Source organism: Pelodiscus sinensis, chromosome 4 (genome assembly GCF_049634645.1).
Source record: "Pelodiscus sinensis isolate JC-2024 chromosome 4, ASM4963464v1, whole genome shotgun sequence".
NCBI classification, from domain to species: Eukaryota; Metazoa; Chordata; order Testudines; family Trionychidae; genus Pelodiscus; species Pelodiscus sinensis.
This window is the reverse complement of record NC_134714.1, coordinates 127,343,360-127,370,176: the sequence shown is the minus strand read 5'-3', so window position 1 is coordinate 127,370,176 and position 26,817 is coordinate 127,343,360. Positions and strand designations below refer to the sequence as shown.

The window sequence follows — 26,817 nt, the reverse complement described above, 5'->3', positions numbered from 1 at the left end:
CTTGCCAATTTTGATTGGCTGTATTTCTAGAGCTTTCATCACATAATCTTTAATTCTTGGAGACTTCAGGACAACCCTGGAGGGATGGCGACCAGAAAGGGTCTCGTGAATGTAATAATTAGGCTGGTTCAATAGACTATACACTTGCTACAGGACAGTTCCTAATAGCAGAATCAGCCTTTAAGTCAAAGGATCAATGCCCAAGATTTTGGTGCTGAAAGCTGCATGTTCAACCTCCAGTGAGTTGGGAATCAGGGAAATGGGTCTGCTGGGTCCCAGGAGGAAGAGATGCCCTGGAGTAGGAGAGCTGTGGGGAACAAAGGAAGTGATACCATGGGTAGAGAAACCCCGGGACAGCCACAGGCAGGGAGATGTGGCTGCTGGTTGAAGATAGTAACAGGAAATGAATGGCAGTCACCCTCTGAGTGGAGTCAGGAGAGGGTTAGTGAAGCTGCCATCTGAGCAGCCAGGGAAATGTGAGCATTAAAGGCTTTACTTTTTCACCTGAAATTATCACACACACATTGGCAGAGGAGTAGAGAGGAGTTAAAAAGGCAAAAGACAGACCAAAAAAACCTCATGATTTTTGTGACTAATTTCATGATTTCTGAGCTTTTGAGGGGAGCCTGGATGTCAGGGTTTGGATCTCTAAAGGTTGGCAATACAAAGCCTGCCACTAATTCATGTCACAGAGAGGCCATCAGAGTGCAATTTGTGGTTACTAGCAACGAGGAGAGTGGGCTGGAACTGGTGAGTGAAAGGGGAGAACAGAGGCATGACATTTAAAAAGGAAAACCAAAATCATGACTCTGTTCTAAGTAGGGGGCTTTTAACTGCCTCTGGGAGGTGAATCTGGGCATGACTGGGACTCAGCCATTTCCTGTCCAACCATGCCTCTGGGCTAGTCAAAGCTGTGGTTCTGTGGAAAGCCCTCACTTTTTGGGAAGTGGTCCTGAGCACTTTGCCCGCCAGCTGCTGGCATGTGCAGGGAAGCCACTAGGCCAAAGTGCTCCTGGCCTTGGATTTCAGGAGAGTCAGGCACCCCTATTTGCAATCTAGGGGACAGATTGGAGGAAGAGGAACAGACTGGTGTGGGCGGCAGAGGTTGGGGGGGTCTATTCAAGATCCACCCAGTATTCCAGCATGGCTGGTTGTTCAGCAGCAAAATAGTTAACAGAGTTTATGTCATTAGGTTCCAGAGTTAACACGACATGACCTCTGCTCCCTGACTCAGGGGTTCTGGGTAAGGGACGCCCCTTTTGCCCCCCCCCCCCGCCCCCTCCCCATCCACTAACCCAGGGGCATGGCGGTGAGTGCACCCTTCGCACGGCCTGTGTGGCAGGGAAAGGGGCTGTGGGCAGACTGGCCCCTCTCCCCCGCTCCGTTGCGCCCTACACTCTGCAGGGCTGAAGCGCGCAGAACGGCTTCTTTCCGCTTACGACCACAAAACTACATCTCCCAGCAAGCCATGCGCACCTCCGCCTTCCAGCCCGCCCCACCTGCCGCGGGGCACCTTGGGAAATGTAGTTCTATGCGACGTCGCCCTGGGCTCGGGCGCCATCTTGTGTCCACTGGGGGGAGCGATCTGTGCATGGGAGCGTGCGCGGGAACCACAGTTCCCATCGTGCCTTGCGTAAAGGGGGCGGCGCTACTCATGCGCGCTGAGGTCTCTTCCTTGTTGCTATGGGAGCGTAGAACTGGGGTCTGGCCCTCAACTTCCTCCCGGGAACCAACTTGAGGGGATAAAGGGGGGGGGGGCGGCGCATCCTCGTTGCCTTGGCGACCAGGCGCTTGCTACGGCCTAGCCCGCGATGGCGCGACCCCAGATCATCCACAGCGGCCACTTCATGGTGTCGGAGCCGCACGCCGACCCGGAGCCGGAGCCGGGGGGCGCGGCAGAGCGGGCGGGGGCCGGGGGCCGCGGGGAGGGGGCCGCGGCGGGGGAGGGGGCCGGGGCGCCCGGGGCCCCCTACGACTTCGACACCGTCAACACCTGCACCTGCCGGACCTACCGCTACGGCCCCTGCAGCAGCGGCGCCCTCAGCATCGACGCCTCCCTCACCAAGCTCTTCGAGTGCATGACCCTGGCCTACAGGTGAGCGGGCGGGGGCGAAACCTGTGGAACTCCTTGCCACAGGATGTGGCTCTCCCGGGCGCGCCCCACGCGGCGGGTCCCGGCCGGCGGGCGTGTGGCTCTTCCCGTGGGAGCGCTGCGGGTGTGGCGCTGCTGCAGCCCTGGGGTGCGCAGGGCGCTGCTGTGAGACACGGGGGTTACGTCTGCATTGGTGCGACCTTGCGCAAATGCTTTTAACGTGAGAGGTTTTGCGTTAGAGTATTTGCGCAAGAGAGCGTCTACACCGGCGTGTGCCTTTGCACAAGCGCATCCGTGCCAGTGTCGACGCTCTCTTGCGCAAGAAAGCTCCCATGGACATTTTAGCCATCGGGCTTTCTTGTGCAAGAAATTCATGTTGCCTGTCTACACTGGCCTCTTGCACAAGAACCGTTGCGCAAGAGGGCTTATTCCTGAGCTGGAGCATCATAGTTCTTGTGCAAGAAGCCCTGATTTCATACATTAGAACGCCAGTGTTCTTGCGCAAGAACTCCCCGCCAGTGTAGACAGACAGCAAGTTTTTGTGCAAAAGCGGCCGCTTTGGCGCAAAATCATGCCAATGTAGACACAGCCTTTGTGTTAAAAATGCATGTATAAGCGTGTAACCGCAGGGGGGCCAAGCGGGAGCTGGGGAGCTGTATCAGGGCAGCAGTGGGGGGCAGGTGTCTCTGTGGGAGTGATGTTTACCTGCCCCCTCCACTTCCTCTGTGGGGTGGGCGGTAGGGTCAGTTGGCTTCGCATAGGGGAGCCGACTTAACAGCCAGTTCCCCATGCATACTGGCTCATGCCTGTCCCCGTCTGCTTTGTTCCTCCTCCCCCTGCTGCTGTTGCTTAAAAGTTGGCTCCCCACTTTCACCAGCTCCTGCTGCCTCTGATATAGAGGAAAAGGTGTCGGGGGGGGAGGGGGGGTAGTTGCGTGTAACTGTTAGGTTTACCTAATGAGCCGAGGCTCACTGGTCAGTCATGTACGTGGGTACACATTCACATACTTTGTTGGTAAGTTGGAGAGTGTTCAGAGAAGAACCATGAGAATGGTTAAAATATTAGAAAACATGCCTTGTTGTAGTGAGAGACTTGAGGAGTTCAGTCTATTTAGCTTAACATAGAGAAAGGTGGGTGATTTACTTACAGTCCTGGAGTACCTACTGGGGAATAACTATTTAATAACAGGTTCTTCAGTCTAGCACAGCAAGGGATAGTATGATCCAGTGGCTGGATGTTGAAGCTAGATACATTCAAAGTAGAAATAAGTGAATTTTTGGCGGTGAGTAATTGACCACTGGAACAATTGATGAAGGGCAGTGGTAGATTCTCAATCATTGGCAATTTGTAAATCAAGATTAGGTATTTTTCTAAAAGCTTTGCTTTGGGAATTTTACAGAAGTTCTCTGACTTACATTGTACAAAAAAACAGCAAGCAAATGGTCTGGTAGCACTTTATAGACTAACAAAACATGTAGATGGTATCATGAGCTTTCGTGGGCACAGCCCACTTCTTCAGATGACCAGAGTTGAAGCTCCTTACATTGTACAGGAGGTCAGACTAGATGATCACAGTGGTTCTGGTTCCTTCTGGCCTTGGAATCTATGACTCTATATAGCGGAAGCCATTTGTAAGTGTGACACTTTCTCACTTCTCTAACCTTTGCTCTCTTCATGCTAGTGTTGTAACTTCCTGCTCCATGCCTCTACAGTTTGTATGCACTCAATGCATCGGATTTGTATTAGTGTCTGCACTGACTTGTGCATTTGTCTGCACTGTACATTGTATCGAAGAAGGGTAACCCTTGATCTGCCAGTGTCTGATCAGGTGCATAGGAGGTTGTACAGTTAGAAGGTGTAGTTCCTCCTTAGGTGGAAATCTTTGGTGCAAATGCACACAGTTGTGTCTGCAAGTTTTCTTAAGGGCACCCCATGCTGAGCCTGACTGGACATTGCCAGTTTTTAATGCTACAATATTCCTGGAGCCATGAGGATGTGAAGCTGGCCTGGAGAAAATAGGCTCCAGCTCTGAGGTCTCTTCCATGGAGCACAATGGATCTCATCTGGGATTAAAGCGGACGAGGAAGGATTCTTCCCTCCCTGGTCAGTGCAGGTGGAGGCTGTTGGGAGAGGAGACTCTTTACTCACCCAACATTTCACTCTTGCATGAAATTAAGGGGGTGTCCTCTGTGCTTCCCATTCATCACCTTCCCAAGGCCTGCAAGAGACCAGTGGAGAAATCAGGGTGCATGATGCTATTGCAAGAACCTTTTCTAAGACTTGTTAGGGTCCCAGCCATGAATATGTGGGAATCCGTGTCCTCACCAGGTGGCATTGTTCCAGCATGGCCACAGGCATGACAACTGGAAAGCTTGACCATGGAGTTCAGAAGCCTCCCGTCTCATTTCTACTGGGTTCACTTTACAACCCATTGTCCTGTACCCCCCACTTCCTGGGCCAGAGAGAGATGAACTCTAAAGCCATGCAAGTGCTTTAGGAACACTTGGATGACTCTGATCAGTTTCTGATTATTCCCAAGCTTCTTTTTTCTACTGCTTAGTGAATCCACTACAGTTTGGATGAGGGGAGCCTCCTTTAGCTGGAACCCACTGCCTTAGCAGGTTGGAAGCTAAAAATCTATTTTTCCAGCTGGAGAAGAGAAGGTGGGGTACACCCAGCATTGTGTGGCTCCTCACCACCACTTGTTCTTTACCTGAGGAAGACTTGTTGGTGCTGGCTGACGCTCACCAGGTCACCAGCCTCTGGCAACACCAGCACTATTTGCTGGGGCTCCACAGGCCTCACTCTCTGCACAGGTTAGGGCAGTGATCTCCAGCCTTTTTAAATACAGGATCACTTTTTGAATTTAAATGCAACCCAGGATCTACCTCAAACCCAAATACCTTTGCCCTGCCTCCTCTGTGCCTCTTTTCCGAGGCTCTGCCCCTGCTCAGTCCATCCTTTCTCCCTTTCACCAGGCAGAGGCAGAGGTTTGGGGCACAATCTCGGGGGGGGGGGGAAGAGGGGGCTAAGGGATTTAGAGTGTGAGAGGGGCTCTGAGCTAAGCCTGGAGCAGGGAATTGGGGTACAAGATCTGTAAGAGAGTTTGGGTCCAGGGGACTTGGTTAGGACAGGGGCTTCGGATGTAGGAGAGGATTCATGACTGGGGCAGGGGTTTGGAGCTGGCTCCAGCTGGACACTGCTTACCTCAGGTGGCTCCTGGGTGGTGGTACAGTGGTGCTGCTCCACTTTCAAAAGCAGCCAGCAAACTCCCTTCTCCCCCCCCCCCCCAGCCCTGTTGTGCCCCCACTCCATTCTGTGAAGATCTAGAGTGGGAGAGGGGGCACTCTGACAGCAGCGCCCCCTCCTCTCCCTTCCCTGCTCTGAAGAGCAAGTAGGAGGCTCCTGGGGGGTGGGGGGAAGGGGAGGCAGCTCCAAGGCAAAGGGCAGGAGGTGCGCAGCAGTGGGAGCAGGGGCAGCTGAAGTGCTGTGCTTGATAGCCTCTTTGCCACCTAGTCAGGATCACCTGTCAGAGGCTCCAAGATCTACCAGTAGATCCTGATCTACTGGTTGGTGATCACGGGGCTAGGGAATCCTTGAGACTTCCAGGTGTCCTTTTGGAGTGCTCAGCCGCTGTTCTGCTGAGAGCATGTAGAATCTTAGATTTTCTGTTCTGAAAGGAATAATACCAGCTTGTCACACTCACCTCAAGATCTCCTCTTATGTAACTCGCAACAGATAGATAGATTAGGGATAATAGTCAACTACCTGATAAGCCTAGGCAGCAAGGGGGAAGAGGGGAAGCTGGTGCTGGGGGGAGCTGGCTTAAAAGCTGGTTCCCCCCAAGCACTGTCTCCACAGTGTTGGGGCGGGGGGAGCAGGAGAGGCAGAGGAGCCGCGGTGCTGCGGCTCTGCCTTTTAAATGTCGTAAGAGCTTGGGTGGCTCTTACTACATTTAAAAGCCAGAGACACGGCACGAGCGGGGACTGCTTCAGTTCCTGCTTACGCCGGGTCCCTGAGTGATGCGGCTCTGCCTTTTTTAAATGTAGTAAGAGCCGCCCAAGCTCTTACTACATTTAAGACCGAGGTTATCGGTCTTATCAGTGCAGCAAGGTTATATCCTGGGGCCAGTGAGAGCCAGGACTGCTTAGGCCAGGCTCACGCTGTCCCTGGGAGCTATCCCTGCTACGGCTCTGCAGTTAAAATGTAGTAGGAGCTGGACAGCTGCCCCTTATCCACTATTCAATTAGCTGATTAACAGCAATTTAACATCTCTAAGATGGATAGATATGGTGAAATAAGAATATGCTTATTATCAAATAACTGAGAGTCAAGCGACACAGTAAAAATACTAGAAATAAATGGCTTCATCTAAAACAAAATCATAACACATTTTCTAGAGACTGAACTTAACTAACAAGGCATTTCCCTATCTCCTACATGATCACATATCCAAGCGTTTTCAATTAGTTTGGCTGAGATCCCTTCTTATAAGGTCAAGTTTACTAGTGGCTTGTCCTATCAGATTGAAAGTCTGCCAGGGGGTCGCTCTGTACCCACAAGTGCATCTGTCTACACCTTTCACACTCATCTGAAAATAGTGTTCCATCCCTACTGTTTACCTTTTCCTTTTAAGTCCTTGCTCAACTCTCCCTATTCAGTGGGTTAGCATTTTGCTCAGGCTTGAAATGGGCAGTCATTGAAAATGATGCAATCCTCAGTTTTGTGTGTGAGGAGCCAGACTGAGATAAGCATCTCTTCCCCTCCTGCCTGCCAGGAGAATGTAAGTTACATTTTGGTGGCCTGCTTTAAGTCACAGAAGTAGACAACATAATTTTTAGTACAGGCAGTCCCCGGGTTATGTACAAGATAGGTACTATAGGTTTGTTCTTAAGTTGAATTTGTATGTAAGTCGGAACTGGCTCCAGATTCAGCTGCTGCCACTGAAACTGACCAGGGGCTGACTACAGGAAGCGGGAGGCAGAGTTCCTCTGCCCCCAGCTTCCTGGAATCAGCCTGATCAGTTTCAACAGCTGCTGAATCTGGAGCCTGGGACAGAACAGCTGGGGCGCTGCCCGGTAGGTTCCCACAGGACCAACCCGGCAGCACCCCAGCTGCTCTACCCGAGGCGTCCCGCAACAAAAGCCTGGTCTGCTGGGGTGGGGCGCACTAGCTGCGCCCCCTCCCCCCCAGCAGACCAGGGAGACCCGAGCAAAGCCGCCCAGGCAGCGGGACCCCTGCCGCCTGGGCGGCTTTGCTCCTGTCCCCCTGGTCTGCTGGGGGGGGAGGGTCCAGCAAAGCTGCTGGACCCCCCTCCAGCAGACCAGGGACACCCGAGCAAAGCCGCCGCCTGGGCGGCTTTCCTCGTTTGCCCGGGAGCAAAGCCGCCCAGGCAGCGGGACCCCCGCCACCTGGGCGGCTTTGCTCGGGTGTCCCTGGTCTGCTGGGGGGGTCCGGCTTTGCTGGACCCCCCAGCAGACCAGGGAGACCGGGAGAAGCTTTTCTCGCCCCGGAGGACACGGGTGGCGACCCGCCGCACGTGAGCTCCGGGGCAAGAAAAGCCCCGTTCGTAAGTGCGGATCCGACATAAGTCGGATCCGCGTAAGTCGGGGACTGCCTGTATATGTACATAGTGCTTCTCATATTTCCTATACGTAGATCTCACAATTGATTGTGAAGAGCACTATGACTCAGGGTTTAGTTAGAGACCTTATATGATGCTCTTTTGGTGAACCCAGGGATCCCTAATAACCTAATGTGCCCTTGTACCCCCTGACAGTTGGTGTTAAGAAAACCCTGGGTCACACATCCTCTCTTTCATTTATACAGTAAGGTCAGTCAATCAACTGCTGATCCTTAGGCATTGGTTCAGAATTCTCTTGCCTGGACAGTGTTTTTCCAAGCCTGCCGACGAGAGGGGGGGAGCAAAAGGGGCAGTACCCTGGGGCCTGGCAATTCAAAGGGGCCCATTAAATCATTGGCAGAGTACCACCTTACATGCTCCAGGCTGCTCTAAGGGTGTGTGGGGTGTGTGGATGTACTCTAGTTGCCGCTGAGGGCTAGGGGGTGGGGCACACCACACTGTGGGTGGCACTGTAGGCTGGCTACCTGTCTCTGCTCCTTCCACCTGAGGCCCCACCACCTTGCTCAGGGGCCCATGGTGGTTGTTGGTGCTCCTGGTAATGGCCACAATATTTTCTCAACCATTAAAGTCATTTTTATCTCTATATTACTATAGTTTTTCACGTAATGTTGACAGGTTTTCACACAAACCCCTTTTTGCCTTCTGATTCCTCCCTTTTCCCCCCAAGGCCTTGTTTTTGAATACATGCATTTTTGGTGCTGTTGGCCATTTTGGGAAAAAAAATGGGGGTTCATTTTTTTTTTTTTACTTAAGTTGTCCTTATTGGGTGCATTAGAGCTATGTACAAATATAGCTTTCATGCCTTTTTCTTATTTTTAGAAGAAAATATGCTTTTTGCATGTTGACTGAAATTATAAATATTATCTAGTAAACAAGTGAATGACAGATACTAAAGGAGAAATATTAACTTGCATTTCTAAAGGAAAATAATGTTAACACAGTGTTTTTCTAAATAAAGGCTCTAGATAATTTCCAAAAAAATCTTAGTAATGACAGAATACTCTGTATGGTAGGCATTTTTAGAGAAAAATACTTTATAAGCCATTAGTCAACCTTAAAAAAAAAAAAAAAAAGCCTTTGGTCAAAGGAATAAAGAAAAGCATTAATACGTATATACAATAATGAATTTTAAGAGAAAATATGATCTTATCCATTTATTGACTTTTAAAAGTCATTCATTTACAGAATCTTAGTAACAGCAGAATAAAGAAGTACTAATATGTATACCTCTATCCATATATTAAAACATGATTTTTTAGAGGAAAATAGTCTTTTTAAGTGGTTAGCGCATTTCTTAATAAAGTCATTAAATGTACAATCACAGAAGTACTAATTACAAGTACTAATCACAGAAGAATGGTGACATATTAATACACACAAACATCTATTTTTAGAAACAATAATTGTATGTAGTTAGTACAATTCTAAATAAAGTTGATTAAAAAGTTGCACAGAAGTCACAAAATATTAGCAATAGAGAAACTATAACAAGAGAGCTAGTTACATACTAAAGGGACAGACAGACATGAGATAACTGAGAAACTTTAAAACAGAAAGAAGGGAAGAAGATAGAGAAACCTATTTTTCCCCACAGATTGTTACTGGCCAAATAGCACAAAACTTCATTGGTTAAGCCGGTCAAAAGGTATTCTTTAATCTTATGGGCACGTATTGCATAGAATATTAAAATATTTTCCATTTTCCAGAATCACTCTGAGTGCAGCACTTTATGGATTTATCCATTGATATTTAATTGACCTGTATTTTTCTGAGTCATGGTGAATACAGTACTTTACTGGTTGTAACATATTAAATTGTAAACTAGAAGTAAAATACCAGTCAAAAAACTCATGTGTGTTCATTTCTTTAGTAATTAGCCATACATTTGGAAATTAACCTTTTCTTTCTTGGTAATGACTTCAGCATTTGTGTTTAAAACAATTGGCATATTGAGCCTGTTGGCTTAAGTTGCAGTAGAGGCCTGGTAAATGTAGTTTTTGAAGGACAGATAAATAAAGGCAAAACATACAACAGAATACAAATACACAGCACCGCTTATCCCCAAACACACCCTGTTTCCCAAAACAATTACATTGAAGACAATTTGTATCCAATTTTAGAGAGAAACTTCTGTAAGCATACATTCAAACCCCCTTTATATTATTTTATAGATCACCTTCCCACACATTTTCATACTTGTTTGTTTTTCAGCATTATTTTATACAAAATACACATAGCCTGACTTAAAAGAAATCAAATGGTGTAAATTTGGTTAATACACCCCCTGTTGACAAAGTGCATGACTAGTTTAAACTATTTTACATAGTCAATTACACTTTTTATCAAGGATAAGAATGTTATTTCTCCTTCCACCCCCAGCATAGAGCACTTATACCCTTCCCATCTCTTTTTTCAAAACAATTAATTGTAGAATCATAGATTCACACAAAATTGGATATTATTTTATAAATAAACTAATTAAGCATACATTCTGATTATGCTTGTTTTATGGATATATCACACACATTCATACTTTTTTTTTTTAGAATCATTTTAGATAAAACACATAGAGAACTAACTTACAAGGAATATATAGTGTTGACAAAAGGAAGAACTGGTATAAATTATTTTATGTGAAAAGGTAGATACTATTTTTTCTACAAATTATTCCCTTTTTGTTGTGACTCTTTCAGAATTTAAAGTATGGAATGTCAATTAAATAGATTAATGTTAGATTTAATAAGTAAAATAAAAGCAGGAATTGGACATTAGGGACAACTATATTTTTGTATTTGAGAGGCAGTGGATACAAACAATGTTCTCAATGTATGTGAGATGCTTTAGCAGTAAATATTTTGCACTGTTAATTATATGACACATCTAGCAAAATAAATGTAAAAGTTGTCATAAAACATACTCACAGAGTAACCCAGACTTTTAATAGTAACATGACTAAACAACACATGAGCATAAGACATTGGGTCTGGATGTTGAGAGATGTTTTAACAATTTTTATTAAGAGAAACAGTTTTGTATCTGTTCATTGTTAGTTGTTGTGCTTTAGCAAGGATAAATGCTCCTCATACAGAAACACTTTCTAATCTCCTCAGGCATTATGTTACTCTTTCTGATTGCCTCTGAAAAGTGGTAAGTAAATAACACTTACAAAAGCATCAGGAGGAATGAATATTCATACTAGAGCAAAACTGTGAGAGTGGTCATTTCTAAACGAGATGAAAAACACTTTCACATGGTCAGTATCCTTATCTTTACAGGATTTGAGATATTTTGTAGAATTATCTCAGAAGCAACAAAAACTTTTGTTGTTTCCCAAGACACACATTACAGTGCTTAACATGAAGCACAATAAGAATGATGGTGAGAAGGGGAAGGCACAGTGGTGCAAAACTTCAAGTGCAAACCTTTTTTAGATATACTCAAAATGCACCAGTGTCTTTACTTTTGTCAGTTTTTATTTTTACCTATTTTATTTATCACAGTGGAGTAACTCCAAAGAATTAATTTTCCTGTCCTTATATAAAACACTGCATTATATATACTCCTGGGGAAATTGTGTGCAGAAAAATTAAAAATGTCATGCCAAAAAGTTAAAAATTCTACAGGCAGTCCCCGGGTTACATGGATCCGACTTACTTCGGATCCCTACTTACAAACGGGATGAGGCAACCCCGCACTAGCTGCTTCCCCCCAGCAGACTAGGGAGACGTGAAGCTAGCGCTCCCCCCAGCAGACCAGGGAGATGCGGAGCGGCTTTTCTCAGCAGACACCTCAGTTTGAGAATAAAGGACTGAGGGAAGTGAGGTGTGGGAGAATAAAACTGAGCTCTGGAGAAATGTTTGGCTAGAGTTTCCCCTACAATATGTACCAGTTCCGACTTACATACAAATTCAACTTAAGAACAAACCTACAGTCCCTATCTTGTACGTAACCCGGGGACTGCCTGTATATATATGACTGCTTACACAACATTCTGTAGCCCGATCAATTCTCACACTGGTATTTATTATCATCACAAGTTTTTCCGTTCAGGAAGTGACACAGTTGTTTGAGTGTGGGATTCATGAGACACACAACAGATAGAGATACTTATTTTAACAGTCAAGTAAGTTCCTTTATTAATATAACCTAACAACGTGAAGCTCTAAGCAGAGAGAGAGCTTTTAGGATTATGAACAAACTCATATTCCTAAAATGGAGGAAAAAAAGGACCGAAGGCATCTGTCAGCAGAGTACATTAGAGAATAGGTACTGTTTCAGTCGACGCCATTTTGGGAAGCCAATGTACCCAAGGGCTTAAGGAAGGGGTAGTCAATAGGTAGACCATGAGCCAGATCTGGACGGCCAGACATTTTTGGACAGATCCCAAAATACTTGTATTTACTTATCATCATCATCATCATTCTTCTTGTTACTTTCTCTGGAGTCTGGAACCCTAACTCTACCATTACCAAGAAATTTGGACCTTGACAAAAATAATTGACTCCCCCTAGCTTAGGGTAAATTTCTAGATCTTTGTATCCTTAAATTATATAAACCACATAGATCCCTGGACATATGTGACCATTTTCATGACCATAATAAATTTAAGTCAGCCCTCTGTCCAGATGTGGTGTTCCAAGTGACCATAATTAGGTTTCCGATGACTGACCCATTATATAGCTAACATCTTTGTTATATGAGTTCTCAGCAATAAAACAAACAAATCCTTTTGCACAGGCAGGACAGGGTCATAGGCCAGCAATCCATACATATGTTTCACCATGATATTGTTGACCATCCTGACATCAGTCTTTACTTGAGACCTCACATGACATTCTTTGGTGAATCACACACATCAAATATAGGAGGTTCTTTTCTTGCAACCCCTCTGTACTCACTTTGTGTCTCTTGCCAGCTGGCCTGAAAGCATTTCTGAATCACACTTATCCTCTTACACGCTAGGGTCAGTCGCTGTTGGTTCAAAAGTCTCTTGCTGGTCAATGCGTCTGCCACTGTATTATCACTGTTTATTACCCCGTTTCTGTATTAAAACTCAGCTTGTCTTTTAGACTGGAGTAGAGGCCAGCTAGTGATGGATTCTACTGCCAAGGGATCTGGTGGAATTTGACGCAGTGCTCGAAACGAGGGAGTTTGGCTGTTTGTATTATGTATTTTGACACATTCATAGTGAGATGTGCATTTCTGAGTTTATTAGCACAATTCCTAGGAGTGTTTTATGATGTGACACCCTCTTGGACTGCTCCCTGTGCTCCTCTCTCTCGTTCTTCTGCAGCATGAACCCTTCCTTCCAGTCTTCTGTCTCTTGCCCTCTGCTGGGATCTAGCAAATCTGCTTTCCCTCGGAGGCTTGCCAGGAGTGCAGCACTGATAAGCCCTCTCTCTGCAAAGGCTGTGCTGTGCCAGGAGGACAAAATACAACAAATCAAGCCCAGGGCACTGATCAAACTGGGATCCAAGGTGCAGTTTCTGTTGCTCTTGTTTTCTGCTGCTGTGGTAAAAATGCCTGCCATGTGATGTGTTTGCTGAGCCGCACAGCACATCAGCACAGGTTCAGGCTCAGTGGCTTTCTTGATACCGACATATTATTAGGATGGAAGGCCAAGAGGTTATTAAATGTGTTTACCAAGAATGTTGCTATATGGCCAGTGATCACGTGGGCACCAAAAGGAAGACTTCTGGTGGACAGAGACTGAACTTGCAGCCAGGCTGTCCTGGGGAGCTAGCTGGAGACTGAGCCAGGCAGCGAGTGGTTTGCCTTCCTAGCTTGCCCTGATCATGTGGGTGGTGATAACTTTCAGTGCAGGATAAGATACCAGATAATGTTGAAAAAACAGCTTGTGTGTTTGGATGCAAGGCAGTCTCTGCTAAAAAAAACTAGATCCCTCAAAGAAATGTCCCCCCGTGGGCAAGCCTTGAGAGTCTTTTCAGTTTCTTAATGCCTTGGACCTACTAGAACTTGCCTTCACTTAACAGTTAGCCCTGGGTGATTGGCACCAAGGTGTGAATACCCTCACTGCAAAGCCCAACCATGTGCATTTGGCTGAGTGTGGCTGGTGGTGTTTCCCCATGTTCTTTGTTCTGAAACGCTCTCAGATTCTTTCCATGTCAGTTGTGTCAATTGCAGGAGAACTTCTCTGTCCATGGGAGGAATTATGGGAAGGTGTTGGAGGACGGTTGGCATTCAAGTGATTTAGCCTGCATCCTCACTGCAAACTGGGGTGGGTGCTAGCCCAAGTGAAACCAGACTCTAGGTTCTAACCGATACCCCTTGCTGGGTCAACTAGTCACCTCCAAATCTAGTTTACGTTTTCCTTTGTGTGAATGTGGAGGAAATTGGGCTCTGTAGAGGATCCCTGAGGTGAGGGTGTGATGTGTGGGGTCGGGTGGGGCTGGGTGGAGTGTAGGATTCCAGTCTGTCATTGGCCTGCTCCCCTCTTAGACTCTGCCCTTCCCTGCCTCCATCCCCATCTCTCGGGGTCTGCGTCATTAAAGAGTTTTCTTCCTTGTTTTTCATAGTGGGAAAATCGTGTCCCCCAAGTGGAAAACGTTCAAAGGCCTGAAGCTGCTGCAGCGTGACAAAATCCGGCTCAATAATGCCATCTGGAGGGCATGGTACCTGCAGTGTGAGTGGGGGAGGGGGCCTGCCCAGGGGCACACAAGGCTCTGGAGTCTCCCCAGAGTGTACACAGAGCAGGCTGTGGCAGGGTGAGCTCCCCTTGCTTAGCATCCCACCACGCCAGAGGGGCTGCTCGATTGCCAGGGCCCTGTGCTGTGTGAGCAAGGCAATTCCTGCTTTCAGGGCAGCAAGAACCTGCTTCACTAGGCAAAGCACCACTTCAGGATTGTTCCGTCACTGCCCACCTTAGAGGGAAAATGCCCCGTGTCCCATTCCCCATCCCCCTGCCCTGGGGCCACATCAGAGCCTAGAGGGGGAAGGTCCCATGTCTCTCACCTGGCCAAGGGTCAGGTCAGAGCTAATGCTCCCTTAAAGGGAAAGGCCCATTTCCTGTTGCATGATTCCCTTGGGGTGCCCCCGGCAGGTGGCCGAGGAGGCTGTAGCAAAGGCAGTTGTTGTTTCTCCACATCTTCCTGCAGATGTGGAGAGGAGAAAGAACCCTGTGTGTAATTTTGTGACGCCGCTGGAGTGTAGTGTCGGGGACGACCACCGCAAACCGGAGGTGAGTGCGCGGGTGTCTGGCAGGGACTCCTTGTCACCCAGACTCCAGCAGGCTTTGTTGCACCAGTGATGCAGATGAATTCATATCTCCTACTTACCTTCTCTTCCCTGAGAGCTGCTTATGGCTTGTGCCTTCCCTCGCAAAGGACTGACCTGGGCTCACCTCTCCACTCCTCTCTCCCGAGGTGAGGTCCTCACCGGGGTTCTTTGACATTCTTCCATCCAAACTGTCTTTTGGTAGAAGTTTGGTTTTCTGCTAAGCAGAGATTTCCTCAAAGTCTCTGCTGTGAAGGGAAATTCCAATTTTTCATTAAAAAATTGAATGCCCGAGAAACAAAATGTGATTAGGCAAAGCTTCTGCTATGCCTCATGCGAGTTGTCCCTCAGTTTCCTCAGTTGTCTGGACGACATCATCTGTGACGTACCACAGGCCAGGGACGCTCATGATGCTCTGCCTCCTGTCTTCAAGAGGGGAAACTGTGATGCATCATGGGAATTGTGATTCTGTTTTCTCTCTGTACTGGGCTCACCAGTTGCACTACATTTCCCATGATGTACCAGGACCATGGAGGCCCACAATGCATATAGAGTTGCCAGATGGCTTACCCCAAAATACCAAAAACCCCACACACACCCCCAAAAAAAGGACCCCCCACAGCAGTTAAGCGCAAAAAAATATATATATATATATATATTAGCATGGCCCCTTTAAGAAAAGACTTTTTGCCAGGGGCCATTTTGTTTTTCTGCTCCTCAAGACAAGCCCCTGCAGAACCAGGTAAGCGGGGGGCATCCGGGGGGCCTGGCAGAGTGTCCGGGAGCTGGGCCTGGTTGCTGAGTGTGTTGTAGGGTTGCCAGGTATCTGGTATTTTCGCCTCCTGTCAGGGAAAAAAATCAGAAAATACCGGACATTTAAGGTGTCCGGTATTTTCTGAATTATTTTACCAGACAAGAGGCAAAAATACCAGACTGTCCAGGTCAGTACTGGACACCTGGCAACCCTAAATGCACAGCTTGCTTTGCACAAGTGGGGAGATTATCATGCTCATGGGCAATGTAGTCCAAGGAAGAAGATCAGCTTATAGGGGAGAACATGAGCACGAGACAGTCAAACTCCAGCTCCCATGAGGTGCCAGTAATTCAAATATTGCAGTTCTTGCTGAGATATTTTTGAATTTATGCTGAAATATCTGAATTTTCTGTGGAAACTCCATTTTGCAATTGGCTCTAGCACCACCTTGCCCTTGCCTTGCAGGCCGTGATCATGGAAGGGAAGTACTGGAAGCGCCAGATTGAAGTTGTCATTCGGGAGTATCACAAGTGGAGGTCGTACTTCTGCACCCAGGTAGGACCCCACAGTCTCTGTTCCTACATCTCTGGTGCCCTCCCCTGCTCTGGACAGTGCCTGGCAGCAGTAGATGCTGTGGCACCCAGACCTGCTCTGTATTCCGCCTCTCTGCTGGCACTGCAGTCTGGGGGTAAGTTGGCAGCAGCAGGGTCTGGCTTCTGTGAGGTGTCCATGAAAAGCAAAATTGAGCCCCCCTCGCCCCCTGCCACGGGTAAAATCTTTGAGATCTCTAAGCCAAGTAAGGGGAAGAGGGAACCGAGCAGACTCCAGCTGGAAAGACTCTGCCATTATACCCTCCAGTTTAGAGGGGACTCAGTGGCCAGCCTTGCACTCACCTCTGAAGCTGTACCCCATCTGTCCATCAGTCTCTTCCCCACTCCCTCCATCCCTGGACAGCTGGCTGTGATCTCTGCCAGCAGCCACCCCTGCTTGCCCACAGCAGATCTGTAGATCTCTCCAGCTACTGGAATGCCACGATGGTAGGACCCTCTCCCTTCCCCCCCCCCCGCCCTTAATTCTCCCACTTCCATCTCAGATCGTCCCAAATTACCTCAGTGGCTGAGAGAGTCCAGGCTGGCTCTGTGAAATCTCAGCCTGCTGGGGATGGGAAGTAAGTGGACCACCAGCCCCATGCCAGAGTACACAGCGCCCCTGACTGGTGGGCAGAGGCCACATGTTGGTTTTAAAGTTTCTCTTTGTTTAATGTTTAGGTCCAGAGGAACAAAGACGAACCTGAGTCTTTATCCGCCCAGGTACAGATTCCTTGTTTTGTCCCTACAGCTTGCAGCACCTTCTTCTGGGAGAGGCTGGACAGGAGTAGCCAGCTTGGCGTTCCCCCATGCCCAGCATTCCTGCCTCATTCTCTATAGTGCCACATGCTGGGAAAAGCTGGGACTGAGGTAGCTGGGAGCTCCCCGTCACAACTCCAGGGCTCCTGATCCTGCCTGAGTACACGGCATTGGCTGCATAGCTGGTGGGGGTGGAGGAGTGGGGCCAGGCCAATATGAGTGGCACTGCAGGCCAGGGCATCAAACTCAGATTTTGAGGTGATGGATGGGTTCATAGGCCAGGGAGATCGGGCTGGTGGGGAGGGGGAGAAGATGGAGGAGCAGTGGCAGGGCTGTGTGTATAGCAAATATGTGCTGCTGCCCCCTCTACTTTAAATGGCGCTCCACAGCCCCTGCATAAGATGAATCTGCACCAGTGTTCCCCCTCCATGGTCCGGCAAGGGTACCCACTCTCAGCTGCAGGCTTCTGAGCTGTCCCCTCTCTTGGGCAGAGACACACCTCTCTCGCCTCCTGCCTGGGGCATTTCCAGGCTGCACAGGCCCCTGGCTGTGCTGTGAGATTCCCCCAGCAAAGCAGATGGCCTAACCAGGCCAGCATCTGTGCTTTCTCTTCAGAGACTAACAGTAGCCACCTTGCTCACACTCACGTGGCTTTGCTGAAAAAGCACTTTTATTCTGAAGGCAAAAGCGATAGCGAGCAAATAGGAACAGTACGAGAAACTACCTGGGATAGTAATCTTGCCAGAGATCACCTCAGCTCCAGCCAGGGCACTGGCCAGTGATCAGTGCTTCACCCCCCAGCCGGGGTATTTCTGTGCTCACAAGTCCATAGCAGCTGTCGCTCAGCACCGGCTTCCCCAGGAGTTAGGAGTGACCCTTTAACCCCAAGCAGTGGGTTTCTTCTCAAGGTGCCGCTTCAAAACACTAGTTCTGGGAGGAGCGATTTGCATCCCCTCTTCCCAGGTATTTCCTAGGAAATCAACTCAACTGAAAGGTCAGACTGGAGAGGCCTTTGAAGCACATGCCACTTCCCAGGGTTTCTGTTTGTCCTGTCTGCCCCTTAAATGTGTTTCAGTCTCCCACAATAAACCAGCGAGTTGTAATAGACAGCAGCCTCCCAAGGCCCTTCCCCTGAACTTCGCCAGGGTGCTGCTAGATACTGTTCCGCCTGTCGCAGGGCTTGGGCTCACAATTCTCTTTCTCTGTCTCTTCCCCTCCCCCCCGCCCCTTCCTCCCCACCTGGGCAGGAAGTGGCCTATGCTGCCCCAGGTGAGGGGCTGAGCCGTGAGGCTGAAGGCACCTGCCCCATGGAGCTTGACCTGGACACTCTGGACAGCCTCATCTCGGACCTGGCTGACACCATCTTCTCCAGCCGCAACCCGTATGGGGGGCCCAACCCCCGTGGCCATGGTGAGCACTGCTCAGCGTCCCTAACACAGGGGATTCCCTCTCTGGGCCCTGTAGGCATCCCCTCCCCCGCTGTGCCCCATAAGGACTCCCCTCTCCAGATCTCAGCCCCCTTTCCCCATCTTTTCACAGGAATTCTCTGCGTCTCTCCACTCCCTAGAGGGATTCTCCCCCTAGATCTGGGCCCGGCCCCTTTGCTTCATAGGGTTTTCCTTCTCTCATTTGCACCAAAATCTAAAAGGGAGTGGTCTTGAGCTCTGAATCCCCCAGGCATTCCTGTCTCTGGGCCCCCCAGAGTCCCCACTCCCTCCCTGCAATCAGTTGTCTGAGGGAGCAAGGTGGGTGGGGCAGAGCCGTGGGAGTGGCTGATGTTGTGTCTGGCCCCCATCATTGTGTCTTCCCAGCTCACCAAGGCAATGCAGACATGATCCAGCCCACCCTGACCCAGCTGCACCCCAACTTTGGAGAGGATTTCATGGACACCCTGGACCCCATTCATGGTAACTCTCACTGGCCGTTGGGCACGGATCCCGGCTGGGGAGAGGTGGGCAGTCCTGGCACATGGCGAGTGCAGAGTTTCTAGACACCATGCTGCCTGGCCAGAGAGGGAATCAGCCAGGTGTCCCCTCCCTGCCTTGCTGGAGCCAACTGTTAATCTGTTTCTGGGGTATTGCTTGCTCATGGCCTTGCCTGTGGCTGACCCATTGCTAGCTCAGTCCTTGCTGACCCAGGCCCTTGTTAGATGCTTGCTGAGCTGCCTGCCCCCTCACGTGCTGCAGGCCAGGCCCGCTGGTTTCTGCAGTGAGACACTGCAGTGAAGGGAGCATCTCTCTTTGAACATTGTCCCTGCTAGGGCAGGCGCTGTGCTCCATATAGGCCGGTCTCTGCAGAGGAGGCTAAAGTTCTTCACTGTCCTGAAAGAGATGCCCCAGGGCAGCTATCCCAGCATGGGGCCTTTCTCCTGTATAGGGTGCCAGGTCTGAGCCAGCCCTAGGGTAGGGCCCTGGCTGGCTCAGAGCGGTAGGGAATGGGGGACACAGAGCTTTTCTTCTCTAGGAGGTGCCAGCTCCAATCCAACCCCAGGGCAGGGGACTGGCTAGCTTGTGAGGTGGGGTGTGGGGTTTTAGTGTTGTCTGTAGGGCTCATCAGAGGGAAATGGTGGGGAGAGAGTGAAGTGACTGCAGACAGACACACCAGCAGAAATTCCTGCTGCAGGGCCTCGCCAAGGAGACTTCTCATTCTCTGTCTGTCTCTCTCTGCCCACTCCTTGTTTGGACCCAGCAAGCGGCCTGGCCAGCTCTCCCTGGGGGGCCGCCAGCCCCAGCCTCCAGCGGCTCAGCTGTGTCTCCTCTGTCGCCTCTAGCTCCTCTGACTCTCTGAAACTCCTCCTGTCTGTCACTCATGTAGCTGCTGCCAAGAAAGGTACAGAGTGGGTCCCCATGTTTGTACATCTTGCTGCCATGCTAGGGGCTTGGCCCAGACCAGCTGGAGGGCCATGACCCAGGTGCCAACTGCCAGCATCATGAATGCTGAGGGGCAGCCAGCCGTGACTACAAGTCCCAGCATGCATCTGTGAAGATCAAATTGGAGCAGTGCATGCTGGGATATGTGGTGTCTCCAGACATTCAGGATGAGGTAATTGGGGCCACCATTTTATCAAGGGATTTGCTCATATGCCCAGAACTACCTGTACATACAACATCAACCCACAGCTCTCACCCACTGCCCTGCCCCCGCCACTGCACACCAGTGCGTTGTGTGCACCGTCAGCTCCACAGCTCTGCCCACGCCGCTCAGTCCCAACCTGCAGCCCCCTGCTAGCCCTGACCTGAGTTCTCCTGCACACAGTTGTGCTGGTGCCCGTTGATCCTGACCCACACGTTAGCCCTGAGCTCCACCCCACCCCATTCTGCCAAAGTCCCTCAATCCTGACCCCATAGTGCCCCTTGCAGTTAAGACCAGGGACCCTCACCCCCAGCTCTGCCAATGCCTCTCAGTCCTGACCCACAGTCCCAGTTTTGGGATCCCCCAAGTATGGTATCTGTAGCTGCCGTTTGTACCCGAGTATTCTGATGAGCATTTAGATTCTGGCTTATTTATCTAGGTCCTTTGCATTTTCTCTCTTTCCCCGGCCCCACCTCCTTTCTTCTTTGTCCCAAACAGTTCACTCTTTCTCCCCTTCCCTTCACAGATTTCTTTGCCCCCTGTCGCCCTCAGCCTGTGACCCAGGTGAGTAGCAAGTAGCAGCTGCCCCCTCACTGCTCAGCAATGCCCCTGTCCTCTGCCTGCAGAGATCAGCTGACCCCACATTCTTCTCTCCCCCGCCCCCACTGCAAGGTCTGTGACCTCTTCTCTGGTGTCACAGGCCCCCTGCTGGGGAGGGCTGGGCCGTGAAGCCTCTCCCCTGGGCTTAGTGTCACGGTGGCCCCCGCATTCCCTCTGGGCTCCTGGCACTGGCCACTGTTGGCTGACAGGACGCTGGGCTTGGTGGAGCTCTGGTCAGACCCAGGATGGTGGTTGTTATGTTCTCTTCCCCAGGCCTCCACGCTGCTGCCAGCCGCTTCCCCACTGGGCTCTCCATCCAGCACTTGTGATCTGGACGTGACCCCCAGCACCAAGGAACTGCCCCTCCCAAGCAACTCCCTCACCCCCCTTCCCTTCCCCCTGGAGCTAGAGCCCCTCACACCCCTAAGTGGGGACCAGACCTTCTTGCCACTCTTCCCCACCTCCCCGCTGCGGGTCAGCCCGTCCCCACCCAGCCCTGCCATGCAGCATCTCCAGCCTGCCCTCCTGTTCTCCGTCATCACCCATACGGCCGCTGAAAAGCCCCCTTCTCCCACCCCTGGCATGGATGCTCAACACCCTCCTTCCCCTGGGGGCACCTTTGCTGTGCCTGTGTCTGGCCCCCCACCCAAGGGCGGAAGGTCCCGGCAGCTACAGAACATTGCCCCAGCACCCACCTCCAGCCAGACTCTGGCTTCCCCCAGTACCTTCCTTACCCGCCTGCTCATAGCAGGTATGTGGTTGCAGGAGCAGTGCTACCTGTTTGCTTGGCATTGGGGGGAGTGGCTATTGTGGTGGGATGAGAGGGAGGGGGTGTGGGGTAGGGAGGTGTCTGGGTGGGCATTGTTTTAAGGGGAGGGCAGATAGGGATGTGTGCATAGGGCACGCTTCGGAGGTGGTAGTGGGGGGGGGGGGAGTTGCTGATGGGCTGGGCACAGAGAGTTGACATTGGGGTGGGGGATGAGGCACTTGGGGGGCAATGGCAGGGGGCTGAGAATAAGGGGTATTGCTGGTGAGAAGTGCAGGGGAGGACTGTTGGGAGAACAGTGAAATTGGCGAGAGAGGGTGAATGGGGGTGTCCACAGGGCAGGAGAGCCCCTCCCAGGACCCAGGGTGGCTACTTAGAATCCGTGACGTCCATGACAGAGTTGTTCTCCTCAACCACCTCACTTTGTCCCCAGGTCCATCTCTACAGCCCCTCGCTCCAGCCAGGAACTCTTCTCAGGTGAGTGTGCCCCTGCTGGGGAGGGCGAGGTTGGGTAGCTGTAAGCTCCTCCCACTCCCAGCCCCAGTGCAATGTCAATCTGCCCAGGAGCAATCAATCTGTTGGGTTTGGGGTTGCCCCAGTGCTTGTGCTGGGCAGATTGCTGTCCTTCCCTGCTGACTCTCCCCTCCCCTCTCTCCTCTAGGTTTGCAGCCTCCCTGAGCTCACCTCAGACATCCAGCTGATGAAGAGGCCCACTCACCCTTGCTCTGCCACAGCCCCTTTGGGTGCTGGTAAGATGGGGTTGCTGCTGTCAGGCCCCTTGTCACTTGGGATCTCGCTAGGTGCTTGGCTTTCGGGGGCAATGGGGCAGGGAAGATGTGTGATGGGTCTGGGGAAAAGCATCAGGCCACAGGGGACGCAGGACAGGGCCAGGGTAGTGTTTATCTCAGCAGAGGAACTGGAACTTGGTAGATTCATGTGTGACTGGAAGGATAGCAGAGCAGGGGCCGATTGGGAGGATGGGGCGTATAAAGGGGGGCAGCGTGGGGGTCTGAGAGGATGGCAAGGGGGCATGATGGAGGATCTGAGGGAATATAAAAGAGGGGCTGCCCTGGGGATCTGAAGCATGGCTAGGAGGGGGTGCCTAGGGTCATGGGAGTGATGGCAAGGTGAAGGCTGGCTGTGGGATTGGGGGACAGTAATGTGGGGGCTGGCTGGGAGGTCTGGGTGAGGGTGGTGGGGTTGGCTCAGGGAAGTAGGGAGCCCAGGGGGGTGTCACCCTGCAGTGCCTACTGGTGGGGGCCCAGGCTGCCCAGATCAAGGGACATCAGCTGTTTGGCGCGAGGCTGATCATGCCCAAGAGGGTCAGGTCTGTGGTCTGCACCTGGCTGCAGGGGCTGGTTTGGCCCTGGGCTGGCACTGGCTGGGGCTGATCTGGAATGTGGCATTCTGGGGAGGCTGTAGCTTTAGGCTCCTCCTATTAGCAAGGGTGAGGCTGGGGAGGGTTCTGGGGTCCCTCAGATCCCATTGGATTGGGGCTGGGGGTGGATTCTGGACCAGGCATGGGGCTGGGCCCTGGGCCCTCCTCCCTCTGACTTGAACTCTTCTGCAGTGGGGCTGGGAATGATCCCACGTGGGCAGGTCTGACAGGCTTCCTCACCAGCTTGTGTGCTCAGAAGTGCTGGGTGGCAGGGCTGCGCTGCATGCCTTACTGGGCCCTGGGGGGCAGCATCAGTGTCTTGCCCTCAGGAGCCACCCAGACATTCCTCTTCATCTCCTTTTGGCTTCCTCCAGATGCCAAGGCCAAGGACAGAACCCAGCTCAGGGGACCCCACACTCCTCGCCAGCCCTGCAGCCTCCCCCACACCAAGGTAACATGGGCCCTTGTCGCTCCCTCACATGTTGGGTGGGTGGCAGGACTTCCTAGGGAAAGTGCTGCAGGGAGTGGGGTGAGGGCTCAGCAGAGGATGCTGTCTCCCCACAGTCAGTGCTGACATTAGGGGGCACTGTGCTGCTGGTGGGGTTGGGCCTCGGTAAAGGGCGCTCTCCCTTCATCCTGGGTGCTGAGCTCAGTGCCCCATGGGTGCCAGGCATGGGCTGGATGGGTCTGACTGCCCCTGTGATTGCTTCTGGCTCCAGGCTGTTGGATAGGTTTAGGCTCCGCTCTGATCCCTGGGGCAGAGCTCAGAGCCTGTGTTTTGGTTGGACTCTGCAGGGCAACCGACAAGCCGGCTTTAACTCCGCCGACCACGCCCGGCGCATGAACATCAGCTGCGCCTTCGACACCCTCGCCAGCCTGGTGCTGCCAGGCCCTGCCCAGCCCAGTGTCAAGGTACATGCCCCGTAGCCCCCGGCTGTGCCCTCTATCTCTGGCTCCCCTCCATTGTGCGGCTCCATCGTCTCCAGCAAAGGGTGCTGGGATACTTGGGGAAGGGTCCTCTCCTCTCCCACTTTGCTGTGCTGGCTCAGTCCCTCTTCCATCCCCGTCCTCCACCCTTGTCCGTCCTCCACCCTTGTCCTTCCCACCCTCTCTCCCCATCCCTGTCCCTCCCTGTCTCCTCTGTCCATCCCCGGTCTTCTTCCCTCCCACGCTGTCTCCCCCTCTGCCTGTTGCTGGCTGCTGTGTCTCACGCTCTGCCTGTCTCCCCAGCTCAGCAAGGCCATGCTCCTGCAGAGGAGCGTGATGTACGTGGAGCGGCTGCAGCAGGAGCGCCGGCAGGTGCAGGAGATGGCTCGATGCCTGCGGGGCGAGATTGAGGAGCTGAGCGCTGCCATTGGGTAAGTGTGGGGAGGGGGTGGGACTAAGTCACAGCTGTTGGGTGAGTGCGGGGGAGGGGGCGGGGCTGTGCCCTTGACTGGTTTTACCTTCTGCCCCCTCTTGCCCCAGGGAGTTCCAGCGCCAGCTGCCCCCCAGCGGGGCCCCGGTGGCATCGCCGCGCTCAGACCACACGGCCCAGCTGTATGACGACTACGTGCGCCAGCGCACCCTGCAGAACTGGCGCTTCTGGCTCGTATCCGCAGTCCTGGATGTGTCCAGAGCCTCCAAGGAGGCAGGGACATCACAGGGCCCTGGCTGGGAGGGGGCAGGGCTGGCACGTCTCTGGGGATGGGGTGGGGCAGGACTGGGAGCTGTGGGGGCAATGACAGTCTCTGCAGAGTGGGGGTGACCCCTTCTGGGAGAGGGAGCGCTGGAGGGCAAGATTGTGGGCTTCCCCCCGCAGGTGGTGGATGGGGGGAGGGCTAAGGCAGCCCTTGGAGGCTGCAAAGGGGGAGGCAGGTGAGAGGTAGATTCTCCTTAACGCCCCTCCGCCCGCAGTTCAGTGTGCTCATCAAGCCGCTGTTCGAGAGCTACCGGGGGGCAGTGAGCACCAGCAGTGCCAAGGAGTTCTGCCAGTCGGTGCTGGACTGGCTGGAGCAGCACTGCGCCCTGCCCATGCTGCGTCCTGGTACGTCCCTCCCCCACCCCAGGCCCAGCAGGGAAGGGGAATTTCCAGCCTTTTCAGGAGTTTGTGACCCCCCTCGGCCTCCAAGAACACCCCAAATCCCTGAGGTAGGGCCCCATAGCACCCAGAGATGGACATTTGTTCATCCTGCCTGCCATGGGCGTCCCCTTCCACCGGGCACAGAGAGGAGACAGGATGTAACCTGTGTCCGAGCCAATCAGTGGTGGAGATGGAGACAGAACCCAAGAATTCCTAGACACCCTCCTGCTCTAGCCACTAGACCCCACTCCCTCCCAGAGCTGGAACTAGACCCCAGGGGTCCTGACTCCCAATCTGTCCACTCCCCTGCTACCAATTAGACACCACTCCCTACGCCCCTGGCCTTTCTGAATCCCACCCCTACCAGACACCAACTCAGGTGGGTTGCTCTGGAGTGTGCCTGCCCTGGCTTCAGTGTCACCCCTACTCCCTGTGTGTTCTGTCTTGTCCCTGAGATGGGGCAGGGCTTTCTGCAAGGCCCAGCTCAGGCTCTCTTCTCCCCCCTCCTACCCCCTCTCCCCCCAAAACCGGCAGGCTTGTGGGGAAGGAGGTGGGTGGGTGGGTGGTTCCCATCTGGAGCTAGTGCTAATCTCCCCTTCCTCTCACCCTGCCAGCTATCTCCAGCTCCCTCCTGCAGCTCAGCAAGCTCACGGCCATCCTGACCCAGCCCTCACGCCTCCCCGAGCAGGCCCTACAGGCTGTTGGCCGCCCCCCGCATGGCAAGGGCCACAGCTAGTGGGTGCCATGGTGCTGTGCCAAGACATCCCGATGCCACCTGCCGGTGGAGAAGAGAGGATGGCAGGGACTCAGCCATGGGTCCCTTCCCACCATGGGCCACGATGCAGGACTTCGGTAGCAGCCCTGGCAGTGGGAAGCTGAGTGATCTACAGAGAGTGGAGAACTGGGGACTCGGGCTGGGCATCCCTAGAGAGGAGAATGGGGAATGGCTTAGAGCTGGGATCCCCTGTAGCAAGGAGGATCTGCATGGGGGCTCCGAGCTGGGGATTCCCCTATGCCCCTCCAGTGATGGGGAGCTGAGGGGATAAGTAGAGGGCCCCCTATAGCTCCCCTCCATGGGGTGCGAGGCTGCTGGCAAGTGAACATGCCTCTGAACAGTGACAGTGGGAGCTGTATTAAATGCCCAGCATGAGAGACACACCAGCACCTTGCATCTCTCCTTGCTGTGGGGAGCAGGGGGTGGCAGGTGGGTGGGCTGAGCCAGGCAGTGCTGATTGGCCTGGCCCCAGAAGGGATGGGTTGCTCTGGTTTCTCTGCATGTCTCCCTGGAGTTACCCCCACCTGTGGCTGACACAACCCCTCTGGTCAGAGATTTAGCCTCACTGAAGCGCATAGCTGCTGGCCACCCCCATGGCCTGTGTCAGCTGTCAACCAGCTCAGAGCCCAGGGCAACATCCCCAACCCCTGCCCCGAGCCAGGGCTCCCTCACCCCATGTGAGGTGCTGGGTCTTACTTCCTTTCCTCCTCACCCAGCTTTGAAGTTCCTTGCCCCGCACAGGGTGGATTAGCCCCCATGGTGCTCGTTTGCTGGCACTGCCTAGGGACTGGCAGCCCTGGGGCAGCAGACCTGGGGCGGGAAGGAATGAGGACTCCTGAGCAGCATGGGGGGGCAGCCCCCTCCGTGCTTGGTACCTTGGTTTCCTTGTGGTGCAGAGGTCTGTGGTTAGGAGGTACATGGTGGGTTTAACCCCAAAGAGCCCAGCCTGGGCCAGGAGATATGGACACTCAGCCTGCATGGCCTGCTCTCAGCTCAGCCACGAATGGGCACTGGCCAGGCCAAGAGCCAGCAGCTATCCTGAAGGCCTGCCAGCCAGCCATGGCACAGGGGAGTCCTCAGCATGCTACAGCCTGC

At 52.2% G+C, this 26,817-nt stretch overlaps 1 protein-coding gene across 2 annotated transcripts; it reads left to right on the top strand.

Annotated features, from left to right (window-relative positions):
- The first annotated feature begins 1,669 nt into the window (after nt 1–1,669).
- Nucleotides 1,670–26,108, top strand: LOC102444181 (MLX-interacting protein-like). 2 transcript variants are annotated; one of them, XM_075928549.1, is made up of 18 exons: nt 1,670–2,095; nt 14,273–14,379; nt 14,852–14,934; nt 16,189–16,278; nt 16,992–17,033; nt 18,317–18,479; nt 18,881–18,976; nt 19,758–19,898; nt 20,668–20,705; nt 21,015–21,492; nt 21,941–21,984; nt 22,169–22,256; nt 23,260–23,336; nt 23,681–23,797; nt 24,116–24,243; nt 24,353–24,476; nt 24,782–24,911; nt 25,562–26,108. In XM_075928549.1, exons 1-18 carry the CDS (start codon nt 1,812–1,814, stop codon nt 25,681–25,683), a joined length of 2,352 nt encoding a protein of 783 aa, XP_075784664.1. In that variant the 5' UTR covers nt 1,670–1,811; the 3' UTR covers nt 25,684–26,108. The 2 variants fall into 2 exon arrangements, with proteins under 2 accessions (XP_075784664.1, XP_075784665.1); XM_075928550.1 differs by lacking the exon at nt 19,758–19,898 and having other exon boundaries at nt 1,671–2,095.
- The last annotated feature ends 709 nt before the right edge of the window (nt 26,109–26,817 follow it).